Below are 15,805 nucleotides of genomic sequence, written 5' to 3'. Positions count from 1 at the left end.
TCCTCATCCCTTGTTGTCTGGCCAAGACATTGGGGATGGCTTCAAGGAGCTGCTGGAAAAGCCAACAGCCTTTGCTGGCTGACCCAGAGGAAGGAGTAGGGATGCGCTCACCATCCTTCGAGCCCAAAAGGGTGATGGAGGCAAAGACCAGGGCTTTCTCCTCATCATCCCTTCATGACTGGGTGCATGTTGTAATGCACCAGGAGTTATTTAATTTGATAGCAATTGCTTGTGACCAGAACACCACTCTGTAACGATCCATGCTAACGTGATGCCGTGTACCAAAAGCCTGCGGAGGCCGAGGGTCAGCGCACTGTTTGCAGTGATTATTCCTTTAATAAAGGGCCCTGTATTTTCCAGCGGCAGCAAAATTGATGCAGGTTGCCATGGTAAGCACACACTTTCCCATTTACTAGAATAATAGACAGCTTTGTATAATTCACTGATTTCAGATGATTTCTCACCCAAAGAGCAAGTCGCTCGAGTTACATAAGTCACCTGTTGTTTAGTCAATCTGGCAATTTTAATTAGAATAAATTTTTATGATTCCACTTTGCAACACTTAGAGCTGCTCTGCCACCAGAATGTGGAGATGTCTGTAAATTATACAGGCTCCAATCACATCTTTTTCGGTGTTTTAATTACAGTAACATTACAGCATTAATCATGTAAGCCTCTGTTAAACAAGTAACAGCCATCCTCCATCATAATTAAAAAGAAAGGCCAAGCAAACAGGAGCTTTGGATTTTACCATATTTCCTCTGAAAATTGTATTTTAACTTAAGAGTTTCACAAACAGTAGTTCTATTTGGCTGTAATTAGTGTTGTGAAGGAAACACCAAAAGGTTAATAAGAGACGGTTAGTTTGTAATGCAAGTTTCCTGGTGCCAGCCCCAGCAGTTCAGTCTGTTTTCAGAGTCATTAACGATGTAGATTGATTACGGGAGGAGATTGGGAAGTGCTCACTTGCTGCGTTAGCAGAAGGTTAGTTTTTATTCATATACCTTTCCCACTGTTAAATATGATGGCCATTACCTTGACCGTTACTAATCTTAACCGCTGTGAGACAGAAAGAGTTAATGGTTTCCTTAGAGGTTACTGTCAAAGGGAAAAAAAGCCTACATGAGCTTTTTTGGCTTGTTTATAAGGGAAAAGGAAGCTGCAAGCTTCACTGAAATGTTTGTTTATCTTAGCAATATTTGAAAATCTAAGTATAGTGTGATGTTTTTGGAAAAGGATGAGCTGGGAGAGCCAGGGAAGCAGGTTAGCACCGCCTCGTCCTGCAGCTGAACCCTCACACAGAGCTGCCCTTCGAGCCTTTTGCTTGGGTCTAGAGTTTTGGAGTGATTAACAAAACCAAGCCCACACAGAAGTTGAAACTATCCGATCAGAAATATCACTCTCTGCATCTCCTACAAATTGTTCTCCAGTCACCCAGCAAAAATATGGATAAGCAATAACTAAATTGGACAAAATCTCATTAAAGAGTACAATAAAACACTAGAAACCCACCAACTTTCCGGATTGATTGTTCATCCATTGTAAACCTACACAACAGGGCATGGATCCAAGTTTTAATTTTCCTCTCTAAGTTGCCAAAATGTTCACATCTGGTGAATATTTTCTGTGCTTACACAGAAAGGACTCAAGGATCTAAAGGTTATAACTTCTGTGATGCTGGCTGAGTATCTGCAGTGATGGAGACATTGCAAGAATCATTTTTAATGGAACGAATGTGGAGACTGAAGAAAGAGTGCCAGGAATGTGGGATATATGATAACGCTTCTTATGCAAACAAAGGAGGTTGCACATCTGTTTGTTATTTAGTTCTGTTGCTGTACAAAAGGGATTGGCTTTCATTTATTTCTAAGGATATGACTTCAGTGTCACCCTTGCCCCACCACCGATTTCCAGAGAGGACTCTTCTAAGCTCTACTCAGGCAAACTGCAGAGCTACGAACCTAGAGCAGAAGTAATGCAAGGGACCTGTTGGTGCCCGCCACAGCACCAGGGCACAGATTAAACCTCTTTGAGTGACCACTGCCCTGCACAGCGTGGTGATAAGAGCAGCTGGGCCCCTCAATGAGCCAGCCTGGTCCAGTGCCCAGCTCTGAAGGACCTGTAACCACCACACCAGCCAGCCCCGAGCTGCCCCAGCTCCTGTGCTTCTGCAAGGCTTTGGCCAAAGCAGGCTTGGATGCTCAGTAGGCGATCGCTTAAAAGTGCAGGACTCGTAAGACAATCAACTCCTCTTCTTATCCCAAAGCCCAGATTACCAATTCCCGTAAAAATCCTTCTCTGGGGCTTCAAATTATTTTGAAAAGCTGACTGCTCCATCTGCGCTGGCCATTGTAGGAGCACCACTGAGCTTACTTAGGCTGTTTTACTGATCTATGCAACAATACACAAATCAGAAGAGCTACTATAACTGACGTTGCCCTGTAAAGAAAGCTTACGGCATTTATCCATCTTAAGGGATGTGCTGTCACTCACATATGAATGTTATACTTTATGTCTTGTGCTGCATATACAAAAATAATAAGGTAGGTATTTTATTCATTTTTATAAACTTCCAGAGAAATGCAGCTCTATTTCCAACTTCCAAAGCTCTAAAATATGTCACTTGGGTCTTCACATTCATACAGCTCTATAGCCTTTCTGCAGAACAAAAGGGAGATGCAGGTGGAATGACTGCTGGAAATTAGCTTCAAAATCAACAGTTCCTAATAACTGTTTGCCTCCAGTTAATACCATTAGTCATGTTCTCAGTTCACGACTGTAATGCACCCAGATATTATGGAGATGAGCATAAGAACCAATTGGAATATTCTAGATAAAATCTGATCCACTAAATGATGATGTATCTGAATAATTAGGAAGGCAACCAGCAAGAAAAGTTTCAGTGAATATCACGCTCCTGGCTCTCCTTTACATTCAAGCCTATTTCTATACTATGCGATAGTATAAAGAAGACTTAACGCAAGCATTTAAATATAACCCATTTCTACTCAAAGAACCCTTCATCTTGCTGGAGTTTATGAGAGTCAGACACAACTAGACTACCTTTGTGAGCAAAGTTAATCAAACATGTTAATGTATGCAGGATCAGGTCTTTACCCAAGACATTTCATGCCAACCTTTACCACTGATCTGGCACCAGGAAAATTAAAATGATGCTTCTAGAAGCAATTCTTTAAGGAGACACATTACTGACATAAAACTTTGCTTAAACCCCCCCAGACTTTGATTTTAAAGCTATTCACTATTTTATGTCTGAGATGACTATTTCTAACACTGGCTTTTTATGATTAGTACATGTTTATTATTTTTGTATTTTCCTTTGGATTCTATTTTTGTCTTAAGCAGTGAATCACCACTTCATTGGGTCAATAGTTTTCCTTCCACAACTGTTGATAAAAATACTGTCCAGCGCTGGGAATTAAGGTACGCTGCAAATCTGTTGCTTGTAACATTATAAACACATATTTGAAATAGTTCCTTTCTGATTTCTACACTGACAAGAGCTCCTGTGACTTACAGAGTACAAGAATGGTTCTGGCTCAAGGCAAGGTGAAAAAGGTAATAGAAAATATTTAAGCAGATCTGTGTGCCTGTATACGTCCACAAAAAGAAAACAAGCCGAACCTGCATAAATGATATGTTGGGAAGAGGGCAAAGGCATTAAAAAAAAGTCCCAGTACGAACAAAACCAAGGGAGGAATAACTACCTGAATCACAAAACAGAGTATCTAGCCTCAAAGATGCTAATTCAGGTCCTGAGGGATCTAATCAACCTCTTTGTTGAAGTAAAGATAAAACTTTTTGACAGCAAATGCTTTCTGATAAAATGGAATTTTCAATTACCCTGCGAAACATCTGGTCCGTGCTGCCACTTACGGAGAAAAGCACCACCACACTTTGCAGTGCTAGAAAATCCTTCACGCTGAGATTTCCCCACGCTGCTGGGAGGAATGAACGTCAGGAGCTTCAAACCCGACGGCAAAGCTCCCACGGTGCCGCGTCCCCCAGTGCTGCCCCAGGGAGGCACTGCCAACACCACAGGGCACTTCACCCCAGGCAGGGACTCACAGTCCTCTGATTCAGGATGACACCGAGCCCCAAAGGAAATCCACTACAAACTGCAGAGAAATTGGCCAAGATACATGCAGGGACCCCAGAATTTAGCTCCATCCTCTGGCAGCCTTGTCCAGCCAACCTGAAACCTCGCTGACATCCAACAGACACTTCCAAATCTCTCGTTCTCAGACAAATCCATTTGAAAGTTCAGCTGAGAGCAACGGTAGGAAAAAAGTGCATAAAAATTCCTAGCAGTGCTTAACACCTCTGCAAATAAACAAACAATTAAGCAGCAGCAAGGCAATTGTGAAAAGTGGAGCAGCGCCCGATGCCCGCATTCCTGAATGTCCCATTTGGTATCAATTAGCAGGGGAAGGAAAACAATCCTGCACGATAATGAACTCCAAATTGGGTACATATCAGAGCAATTAAAGCAATCTTTTCAACTGATGAATTTATAATCAATAATTAAGATCCTGAGGTAAAGAGCAACTGGGCAGAAGTCCTACTTCCAAAACAAGCGACATGGCTGAGCTCCAGGCAGTATTTCTGATGACCTGCTGCTGCCCACTTAAGCTTGACACCCTTCACACAACGGTTTGCCATTTTTCTGGAAATCTAGGTCATTTCCAAAGGAAGAGAAAAGGCTCCTAACAGACAGAGTGGCACCAAGGCAGTGAAGCCACCTCCAACCAGGGGGTCCTGATGGGCACTGAGGCCACCCACAGGAAGCAGCTCCTGCCTCGTGTAAGGATATTGAGGCATCTTTTGGTCTGGAGACCAGTTGTGTCTGAATACGCCAGTTTCACAAGAAAATAATTTATTAAAATAGCTTTGATTTTTTTCCCCCCTCAAGTCCACAAGTGTTTGATGTTGTCTTGAAAGACCAGGCTCCAAACCCACAGGCCTAGAGATTGATTTTAAGAGCACTAAAGGAGTTTGGACACATCCCTGCCTAAGTCTTTCTGCAGGAAACCCAGCACCTCAGTAAGTGATGACTGTCCAGATGGGTCCACGTTAAACCCTGCACCAGCACTGAGGGACTGTCCTGCATCCCCTCGTGATTAATGTTCTTTATATCAAGATGTCACCAAGCTGCAAGGATTTGTGCCAACCAGTGCCTTGCCTCAGCAGGCCCAGGACTACCCACCAAGCACATAAAAAGACTCCTGAACTAATGGATGAAGCCTCAAAGTTCTCCCCAATGAATCACTGCCCTGAGCAGAGGTCCAAGCTCTGTGGCAGAGCAATCCACTCAGGCTCCCCATCAGCCATGGACCAGCACCATGCAGCATGCTCCTACTGGGGCTGCACATCCTGGGCGACCCTGCGTTGGGTAGCGGGTTGTTTCCTTCCCGCCCCCATGTCTCTGACCTGAAATTGGGTAAAAATCACAAAGCCGGAGCCATCGCGTGAGAACTCCTGTTATTGCTGTTGTCTGAGTGTCTCAATTTTCCTGATTATTTCATACGGCCCCTGCTCGACAAATCAGCTGAGAAAATACTCTCTTTAACCTTTTCTTCAGCTTCTGTGCCAGCGACTGCCCACCTCTCTGCCTGCACTGCTCCTCACGATACTACACCAATAGCTCCGTATCCTCCAGCAGGTTCCCCACAGCCCCACACGGAACTGGGGATGCACAGCTTGCCTTTGGAAGCTTCCTCCTGGAAATGATCTTCATTTTTTAGGGGTGTTTTACAGGCAACAAGGAGCTCTTGTGGCAATGGACTGGACTAAATTTATTTCTTGTGTAACTCATTCAACAACCTCTGCCTCCAACTCCTTAACTTATTTGCATTGTTATCTGCTGAGCAACAGAGACAGCCGGCAGAATTATCAGAAATTTAATCTCTGTAAAACCCTATCTGCAGTCCATTGAGATTGTTTTTTTGGTGAAGAAATGTGACAAAAAATTAACAGATGTTGCTCAGACCATTCAGCAGGACGGGAATCAATTATGAACATTTTTGCACCTACAGTTGTCCCTTACTGCAAACGCATCTTAGGAAACCCTCTCCTGATCGAAATGAAAAAGCATTTCTTTGTAATAGAAGAATAATAAATGATAGCTATCAGCCTGCATTCTCTGACACAGCGCTGGTCCTCAGAGAATTAAACTGCCACCGTACAGTTATATAAATGTTTAATTTTTTTCATCTTTGGCCACAGTAGGGTTGTCTGGAAATACATTATCACTGCGGATGCCATCCCTCTCCAATTAGCGTGGCTGGCAGTGTGGAATGGGTAGGTGACCTCTGCATTCCTGTGCTCGCGGAGTCTTACAGGGTTAACTACGGCCATTTAACAGACTCTATCGAGAATTAATACAGCGATCAGCTTCTCTCCAGAAAAAAAAAAAAAAACATTCGGCAGCGCAGATGGCAAGAACTCTTTCTCCCCCATTTGACTCTTTTATGACAGCAAAACAAAGGCTTTTAATGATGTTTACCATGAATTGAATTAAACAGCTGAAGACCAGTTCATAATCACAGCATTTTGTTTTCATATCCTTAAGTCTTTTAGCAGTGGGGCTTCCATTTGAGCTTCAGCTACAGCTTATCTCAAGATATAGCCAAGCGCCCTGAGGCTTCCCTGTGCTGGAGCACCAAACCGCATTCATACTTCTTAATTGAAAAAGACAGGATGTTTGCATAGGATGTTTGCATCAGTAAGACATTAAAAGCGACATTCATGCCCAAGTACAAATGACGTCTTGGGCTCAGCTGAACTTCTCTGACTCCTCTCCTCTAGCTGACACTAGGCTGGGTTGAGATCAGGGCTTCAATTTCCAGCCACGCACGTGGGGATGCGTAACAGCTGACAGCACGTCGCACGCTGTGGGGAAGGGACACAAACCCCTCGCCCACCAGCCCAGGCCAATTTCTGCGGGACCCCTCACTAGTGGCCTGCGCTCCACCAGCCTTTTGGGGAAGCCATTTGGGCATCGCCTGTGGAGGATGGGGGTGCTCCCATCCGGAGGCACGAGCCCCACACTTGAAGCTGGTAATTCCTGCTCTAATCCCAGCTCCGCCGCTCACGCGCTGTCACACGGGTGCTCGGGGTTTTTCATCTGTGAAATACGGGATAATCCTAAACGCTTACCTACCTGACAGGCGTGGCGCGAAGATTAATTTCTATCTACGCCGCGCTCTGAAGATGCGCAGCCTTATCCCCAGCCCGTGCTAAGCCTCTCCCCGCGCACCCGGGGCGGGGGCTCACCTGGCTCGGGGCCCTGGGACCCCATGGAGGGGACGCTGGTGTTGAGCACGTCGTTGACGGCCGTGTCGCAGTAGAGGCCGCGCTGCACGTCATGCTCGCTGTCGGTCTGGTCACTCTCCTCGTGGCCGCTGTCCTTCAGGCTGTTCCCCTCCAAGTCCTTGAACGTGGAGCTGCTGGGGGAGACATGGCAGTGAGCTGGCCGCCCCGCTGAGCGCCCGCACCCGAAACGCAGCACCCAGCTGTGGGCTGCTTGCGTGCACGGTGCCAGCCCACAGGTCAGGACACGCGGGCATCGAGGAAGCTGTGAGTGAAACAGGGCTTAAGGACAAAATGGAAAACACACACACATCCAATGAGCTGTTTCTATAACTAGGCTTCCTCATGTTGCATTACCTAATGTTAAAGTAAAAAAGGATCTCAACTTTAGCGCTTTAGGTTACAGGCCAAATCCTAATAGCTTCGTGCCTTAAAATAAAAGCCTTCCGGGAAACAGGAATTTCTTCTCATGATGACAACATGATTCCTATTTTTAAAAACAACCCCATAATTCTGGGTCCAAGTTCGCAGGGACTTGAGGGGAGCTGGCAGCAGTCCAGCTCCCTGACATCCCCTGCAGCTGCATCTGCCAAGGCCAGCATGAGGGGGATACAAGGGCTGAGCTGGTCCCAAATTCCTCATGTCCCTGTCCTGGCGGCCAGCCCAGAGGGGCAGGAAGCTGCAACTAACGCAAAGGAAGATCTGCATCCTGGGTCAAAAGCAATGTGAGCACATGGAGCAACCAGCACATCTCCACAAACAGGAGAGTAGCAGTGGGTCAGGGGAGCCTCAGCACGTCACGGGAGGGCTTTCTCATAGCCCTTCTGGGAGCAGGATGAAGGGACTGCGATGTGGGGTGTCCCCTTCCCACCACACCCGCTCCCAAGGAGCCACTGAAGAGCTTCTCTCTGCACAGTAGGTGTCCTTGAGGGTGCAGGAAGCTGGGTGCAGAGGCACTGGCTTTGGGAACAGTGGCATGATGGCCCCAATGAACCGAACACCTTGCTGTGCTGCCCAACATGGATATGGGGACAGGGCATGGAGAATGTGCACCAAGTCACCCAGCTACTGGCACCAGCCCAGGACCAGCTCTCCTCCTGGAGCCTCAGGGGACAAGAGGCTGCCAGTTTGGGCCCGAAGACAGCTGCATGGATGATCCTTCTGCTGCCCGCCAAGCCCTGCGACAAAACGTGCACAAAACGTGCCTTTCCCAGGAGTGCGGACACAGGCCGGAGCAAACGGGAAAGCAGAGGCAGATGCCAGGGGGAAAGGAAAATGTTTGGGAAAGGAGGACTGCCAGAGAAAGCACCCAAGAAGGGCGGGGAAGGAGCTGTGACACCTTCCCCATGCCCTGCCTTTGGCCCAGTGCCGTGCTGGCACGGCCCTGCTGGCTCCTTCGCTCCTCCACCCCCGGGCAGCCCGCACCCGCCAGGGGCTCTGCTTGCACCAACGGCACCAAACTTCCTCACTGGCTGATCGAGGCCGAAATGTCGGCGCAAGGAGCGGCCTGTGCTTCAAAGCACCGAGGAGCTGCAGATTTTCATTACTTTGTGAAGCCCTTTTGCGTCTCCACGGAAACCAAGCAGACCACCTACCAACCGAAGCTTTGCAAAGCGCGCGGGGGGGGGGGGCTCCGAAATACATATAAATTGGTAAACCTTCAAACATCACCTTTTAAATAAAGATGTCCCTGTTGAAGCCACTGACTTTGATTCCAGGAAACATCAAAGAATTTTAAGTTAAAAAGCACTACAAATCTACAATTCATTTGTGTGTGCGTATGTGAGTGAGAGAGGCAGGCAGACAACACAGCAAAAGTACAAATAGATTAATTAAAGTGCTGGATTTGAGAAGATTCACTCACCAGAGATAGAAGAGCTACAACATCTTCATAAAGGCAAAGGATGAAAATGATGCCACAGTATGCTACAGAAAATATTTTTGTTCTTAGATGTCTGCACAGCATTCCTGGCATCCGTTGTACTTAAGATACAAGACAAAGGTAGAAAGCGAGGGGAAACACTGTCCTACACGGTGTTGCTGTTCCTAATGTGCAGGCAATCTGTGTTACAATACATTTATCTTTCCCGCAGTGAAACCAGACCGTAATGCAGCAGCCACACAACACGTTTCCGTGGCTGACACTTCTCTAAAGGATGGGCAGGTCTCAGGGAATCGGCGGCAGCAGCATTTCCCAAACAATGCCGTGCCGGAGTAAACCCCGCTGTGGCAGGTGGGAGCGCTGCTTGCCTTTATGTTAGGTGTGAACAAGGGAAGATTAATAGATTTGGTTTTTTTCAGGGTGCCTGCAGACTGCCTTATGAGGAGCGATGCGGCGCAGGCAAGCCATCTCTCGCAATCACATTAGCATCGTTAAACATCACACGCAATGCAGGCAAATATACCTGCCCCTCGCTAGCTGAACCCAAGTTGCTTAAACAACGCGCTTGCAGCTCCCATAGTCTTTATATTTTTAAGATGTAAACAAATGGGAGTGCAGCCAGGAAGATAATTGGATTTTTTTACTGCTCAGAGCACACCTGAACAAGCCAGGGCTCACTCTTTCTCCTCGCTGCATCTAAACAGCATCCTGTGGCTGGGGTGAGCTGCCCACCGCGGTACCTGTCCTGGGATGCCAGGGCCTTTGCAGGCTCAAGAAGAGGCAGTGAGGGAGAGGGCAGGAGGTTTGAGCCTCCCGCAGGGTGATGCTGGTCACTTGTTGGTTTGACATAACCTGGAGGAAGTTAGGGGGCTTAAAGCAGGTCAGCGCAGGCGTGAACCCACTGGAGACGACTTCACCACTGGGAGGACACCAGCAAAGGCAGGATTTTATCCAAAGAGTTAAATTTACCCATGGGTAATTACTAGGTTGCAACTGAACTGATGATTTGCTTTTTTACCCCTGGAAGGGAAATCTTAGCAAAATGCTGTTTTGCCTCGGTATTCAAACTAAAACAGTGAGCATGCATCAAACCCAATTGCCTGCCCCCAAATGAGATTTTTTTTTCCCCGCCTCACATGGCAGGGAGATCTCACCATCCAAATCTATCATTTTATTCTTGTGCATTCAAATAGAATAAAATCTATGAATTTTAAAGTTGTCAGGGTAACAGCACTCTACCTAACTTGCTGTAAGTTCCCAGTGTGAAGGAGCCAAACAGAAGAAAAAAGACTTCCCTTTATTGCAAACCAAGAGCAACGGGACTTAATAGGCAGTAAATACCGTTTTTGAAACCAAATGATAACTCTTGAAACATTTTGCATATAAAAAAAGCAAGTAGCATATAGCACAGTGAGAAAGAACATTAAATAATCTGGCTTTGGCTGGGCAAACCAAAGGGCTTTCAAGCCAGCCTACATACCTCTTTATTAAATGAGCTCTGCTGTTCACGTAGTTGGAGTCAAAGGAGTAGTTCTCCGTCTGGAAGGAGGAAAAGAAAAGGGAGAAGTTACCGGCTGCTTGCTGTGGGATCGGGGGCAGGCGGGCACACAGGGCCCTCTGCGTCCTGTACAAAGCAGCAGCCGCCCACGGGGCATCACCCGGCACCTCGGGGAGACCAGCACCTCACCTCATCCCGGCACCTCACCTCATCCCAGCACCTCACCTCGTCCCAGCAGAGCCAGCACTGCCCCCAACGTAACACCGGCCCCCATCTGCACAGCAGCCACCGCCAGCAGGCCCCAGCAGCCCTCACACAGCCACGCACCGAAACCCAGGCTGGCTGGTGACCACAGAACAATTTGCGGAGAAGGAACAATGTGACTGCGCTCCGTTACAAAACTAATTGCTTTTAATTCCCTGATGGACTCGGTTCTGTGTGTGTGTCAATTTGACTGAAAGTTCAAAAGGTATTTTTCTTATTAGTGTATAATTAACATGTTAAAATATTTATTGCATGGATATGTAAATGCCAGCAAGGTAATCCCCTGCTGGAGAATTTAATGTGGGCACTCTTCTTTGTTTTAAATCATTTCATTTGCAGAGACAGTGGGCTCTGTTATTAATTTAAAAAAAAAAAAAAAAAGACAATGGATGACATGGTTAAAAGTTGGAGGGGAGCAAAAGAGGGGAAGAAAAGTCAATGGATCTGTCATTGTAGGCAAAACTCACTGACAAACTCCATCACTGAAACTCCGTCTTTGAACCTGAGATTACACAGCCTGGGCTTTCTGGTTTTCATAGCCAGGATGGGACAAACAGAACTGGTTGAAAAAGAGCAGCCAGAATACAGGGGAAGAGAGCAGGGTACGACTGCCCACGAGAGCATGGGGCCACTACCCTGGGCATGGTGGGAGCAGTGTGGGGGGACACGGTGAGAGCCGCGCGTTGGGATACAGGGGGAGCCATGAGCTGGGATGTGCTGGGATCCTCTTGGCTGGGATGTGGTGGGAGCTGCATGGCAGGACATGGTAGGAACTGCGTGGTGGGATGCAGTGGGAGCCGTGTGGTGGGATGTGGTAGGTGTTGTGTGGTGGGACACGATGGGAGCAGCGTCCCGTTAGCCATGTGTTGGGATGGAGCAGGAGGGATGAGCTGGGACATGGTGGGATCGATTCCACGGCCAGAACATGGCAGGAGCCGTGAGGTGGGATGCGGCAGGTTGGAAGCAGCATCCTCTGAGGCCAGGAGCGGGGAAGGGCCGCACGCCCCAGCAGCCCCATCCTGCCCTCCCGTGCTGCCCTCAGCTCCTCCTCGCCCCCGCCCCATGGCCACCCCCCCTCCCAGAGAGCCGCTCGGGGATACTATGGCCTGTTTTTATGGCAATTATGAACATGGTAAAAATAAATGCATGCATCTTTAATGTCTCAATAAATAAAGGAAAGCAGAGTCTGCTGCTAACGTAATCACAACGGCAGGATGGAGGGAGCGGGGCCGCTGCAGCAGAGCCGAACGTGAAATCCAATCGTACCCTGGCTGAGGTTATACTGCTGTACCAAGATAATAAAGCAAAGGCAGCGTTGGTTAAGTGTGACCTTTTCTGAAATACAGCACAATATCTAATTTACCAAACAGGAGCCTCCCAGAGAGAAACATGCAAGGATCTGCGAGCCGGGGGAGTTGGCCTAGCACTCAGCACAGCTCAGTTATTACTTTCACATAGTAATTACTGCTGTAGAGTCACGCAGGAGATTTACTGCACAAACTACTGGTCCCTGCAGTTCTTGCATCCTTGTTCCTGCAGTACGACTTTGATTGTTAAAGCGCTCTGCGTCTCCGTAGGAAACATACACATGTATTTTTAAAACACACAACGCCAAAGATTTAAACGCTGCAGAACATTTCTGATCCTGTGTTTGCTCGCCAGTCCTGCCACTGCCAGCCCTGGGGGGAGATGCCACCATACCCCGGGATGTCACCATGGCACTCCCCAGAGAGATGAGGTGATTCCCAAAGACCAGGGCTCTGCAAGGGGGCTCTGGCAGCCCTGAGCGATGGAGGGCAGGAGGGATCAGAGGCAGCTCTGGGTAAGCAGAGAGCAAACGTCAGCGCGTGCCCATACATCACAGAGCTTTTAATGCACTCAGCTCACTCACAGCGCTCAGCTCCATGCAGACCAACCTTCAGCATCCAAGAGCACCCAGGGCCACCTGCCAGGAAGCTCCAGCTGGTTTCACCAAAACCCCACCGAAACGTCACTAACACCCCACCAAAACACCACCGCTCTCAGTCCTAACAGGCTGGAGGAAACGCTGCGCATGCTGCCATCCATCCCAGCTTCTGCTCCGGCCCAGATCCAGACCTCGCGCTAGATCTGGCCAACATCTCTGAGAGCTTTGTTACTGATTTCTGATAAAGAAACAATAAAAAAGACAAAACCCTGGGCTGACCAAAATCATTAGCAAAGGAGCAGTCCCCATGCTGTAGTTTGGTTGCCTGCAGTAACGCTCCCCCCATGGGGACGCCCTGCTCCACGCCTCACCTGCTGCTCAGGATGCTCTGCACCACCTTGCTCCGGAGGATGCAACACCAAAGACGTAACGGAGCGGCTCCTGGGGGGCTTTAGTCATGTCCACGGTCTGTCCCCAGACTTCAAACCCAGCATGTCACTAAAAGAAGCACTACTAATGCAAATTCCTTCCAGATACCAGGCAGGGCACGGAGCAATATGGCAACAGGGACAGGAGCCGGGTACGCTCCAGGTGCTTTACGAGGCAGCCCAGCAGTTTACGAGGGCTCTCCTCAGCTGTGGGATTATCTGTCAAGGTTATCTCCATGCAGACTACGTGATCAAAACAGGAGAATAAAAAAGGAATGAGATTTTTCATGGAGGAGGGCTGTTTTATAGTTTGCATTATTCAATCGAAGTTCACTTGATTTAAATCTAGTTCATCCTGCAAAGTGCAATCACTTACAAACAGAGGCAAAACGACTGGGAAGAACGTCTCCAACATGTCAACATTTTAATTGGAAAAGAATACGCTCCCTCTCTTAATGAGGCGCCAAGAACAAAGTCAAAGCACGAAAAAGAGGGCCAAGGTAAGGCTCATTTTTGCCGATGAAACAGTGTGCTCTTCGTAACACGCATCATCAAGAGTCCAGCCCGCTTTTTCTTCATTATTTTGGCAAAAGCAAACAAAGCGCTACTTTCTTAATGATCAGACCTGCTCCTGTAAAAATCAAAGGGGAGAGGGAGAGAGCTCAGGCTGTGTCAAGGGCCTCCCTCCCAACGCTGCCAATTCTCATCTCCTGCTCGTCTCAGCGTGAATGAAGGATGCTCAGCGCTTGTCAGGATCCAACCCCAAGCTGGTGTGCTAGGAATAAACCATATATTCAAGGCATGAGGAAGCCCTGAACAGCATCTAGCATGGAGTCTGAGGTGTCGGACCACACTTCTAGCTTGCCCTCCCCAGGCAGGCGTGCTCGAGGCAGGGCCACGGGGGCACGGCACTGCTTACCCGGGTCCAATTCAAAAAATGCCTTTAACTGCTGCCTTAGCAACACGAACAGAAATCCAACAACAGACCTAGTCAGAATCAAGCAATCAGCAGGGAAATTTTAAACTTTTTTTTCTTCCCCAGCAGCTGCTGAGGACTGCCATTTCCATTACATTTCAAGAAGATGCACAAGCGCCGGTTCAACTCTTTGGATCACAGAATGGATTCAGGTCTCTTCTGGACCCGGACGTCGGGGGGGTGACAGTGACTTTCCCATCAGCAACAGGGACCTGATCTCACCTCCGCTCCCCCTCCACCTGAAAAAACAGAAGTGAAAGCCAGAGCGTCCCGAGGCAGCTAGGAAGGGAGCTATGAGGGGAGAGGTGGTGCTGATGAAAAGGCCAGCGGGGCCAGGGACCCGGCAGGGAGCCACCACCTCAGAGAGGCTGCAGGGGAAGCTTACAGCTCGGTTCATCAGGAACGTGTTAAGCCGCTATACCTCCTCACCTCAATAATTCAGGGCCTGTTATTCCTGGGTTTCAGCCGCGATGCAGAAAACATACAAATGAGCATCTCTAAAGGCACCAAGGGGCCTCGGTGCTGGTGGCTCGGGGTTGTCACATCGGTCCCCAGGCAGCAGGGATGCACAGACACCCAAAGTTCCTCCTGACCCGAGGCGGGGGCACCCGTCCCCCTGTGCTGCTGACCCGCAGTACAAATCTACAGCGTCTCCACATGGGCCGCTGGCTCTTCTTCTCACTTCGGGGTGAAAACATTTCCATCCTTCTACAAATTATTGTAAACCTGCTGCAACCTCCTGCCAAAGCGTGTAGGAACCCTTCACGAAATCAGCTTCATAAAAATGACACGTTTAGCGCCACTTTTTCAGAGTTGCCCCTTGAGCCTTTTTTTTTTTCCTACATGCCTTGTTAATAAAGCTTGCATGTCACACTTTATTACTAGAAAACAACGTGGACCTTTCTCCCAGGCTGCAACGTGCGTCTCTTGTTCAGGGTTTCAGAAAATCCTCCCAAAATACACAGCAGCTCCTCCGTGCCAGCCCCTGTCTCTGCATGGGGATGCACGGGGAGCCCGGCTCTCCTGCTGGTGCTGCAGGAGGATTCAAGGACCACAGCCACATCGCAAAGCCATCTGTGGCCCCCATCATGGGGAAGGTAGGGCAGGTGATGCTGCTTCTCCCGTCTCCTTTGAGCCTTGGTCCTGCTCTCCACAGGCCAATCAACCACAAACTCCAGCATCTGTAATAAAACTGTTGCTCCCTGATAGCAAATCGCACCGACACTGAGTTCTTACCGTCTGAGCTGTATTGTGAGTAATACGGAATACATGTAAATTAAATAAAAACTCTGGAGCTGCACTTGTGAAACATGGATAATTTCAAAGTAGGGTCCAACGAAACCTTGATCAGTGATGGCTGGAAGTCATTATCAGTGAGCAAGCTGCTTATTACCCCATGGGAAATAAATAAGTGGTCTGAGACTCCTTCCCACCAAGAACAGTCGCAGCACAAAACGTTAACCTCAAAGCCGCTGTCACTCAAAGCGCCCAAACAACCAGCCCCAAACAACCAGCCCTG

At 48.3% G+C, this 15,805-nt stretch overlaps 1 protein-coding gene across 2 annotated transcripts in view; it reads right to left on the bottom strand.

Moving 5' to 3' along the window:
• PCDH19 (protocadherin 19) overlaps positions 1–15,805 on the bottom strand; it is a gene marked incomplete at its 5' end in the record, with an annotated part of 53,108 nt that overhangs the window by 17,034 nt on the left and 20,269 nt on the right. Inside the window, 2 exons of one of the 2 annotated variants that reach the window (XM_084293811.1) lie at positions 7,297–7,469; positions 10,695–10,753. In XM_084293811.1, the coding sequence (XP_084149937.1) occupies positions 7,297–7,469; positions 10,695–10,753 (232 nt within the window). The remainder of the gene's footprint in view (positions 1–7,296; positions 7,470–10,694; positions 10,754–15,805) is intronic. The other variant, XM_084293810.1, reaches the window with a different exon arrangement.

The sequence above is a fragment of the Netta rufina genome, assembly GCF_964035555.1.
Source record: "Netta rufina genome assembly, chromosome: 12".
Classification (NCBI taxonomy): domain Eukaryota; kingdom Metazoa; phylum Chordata; class Aves; order Anseriformes; family Anatidae; genus Netta; species Netta rufina.
The sequence above is the reverse complement of the archived record's forward strand: the minus strand, read 5'-3'. Positions and strand labels throughout refer to the sequence as shown.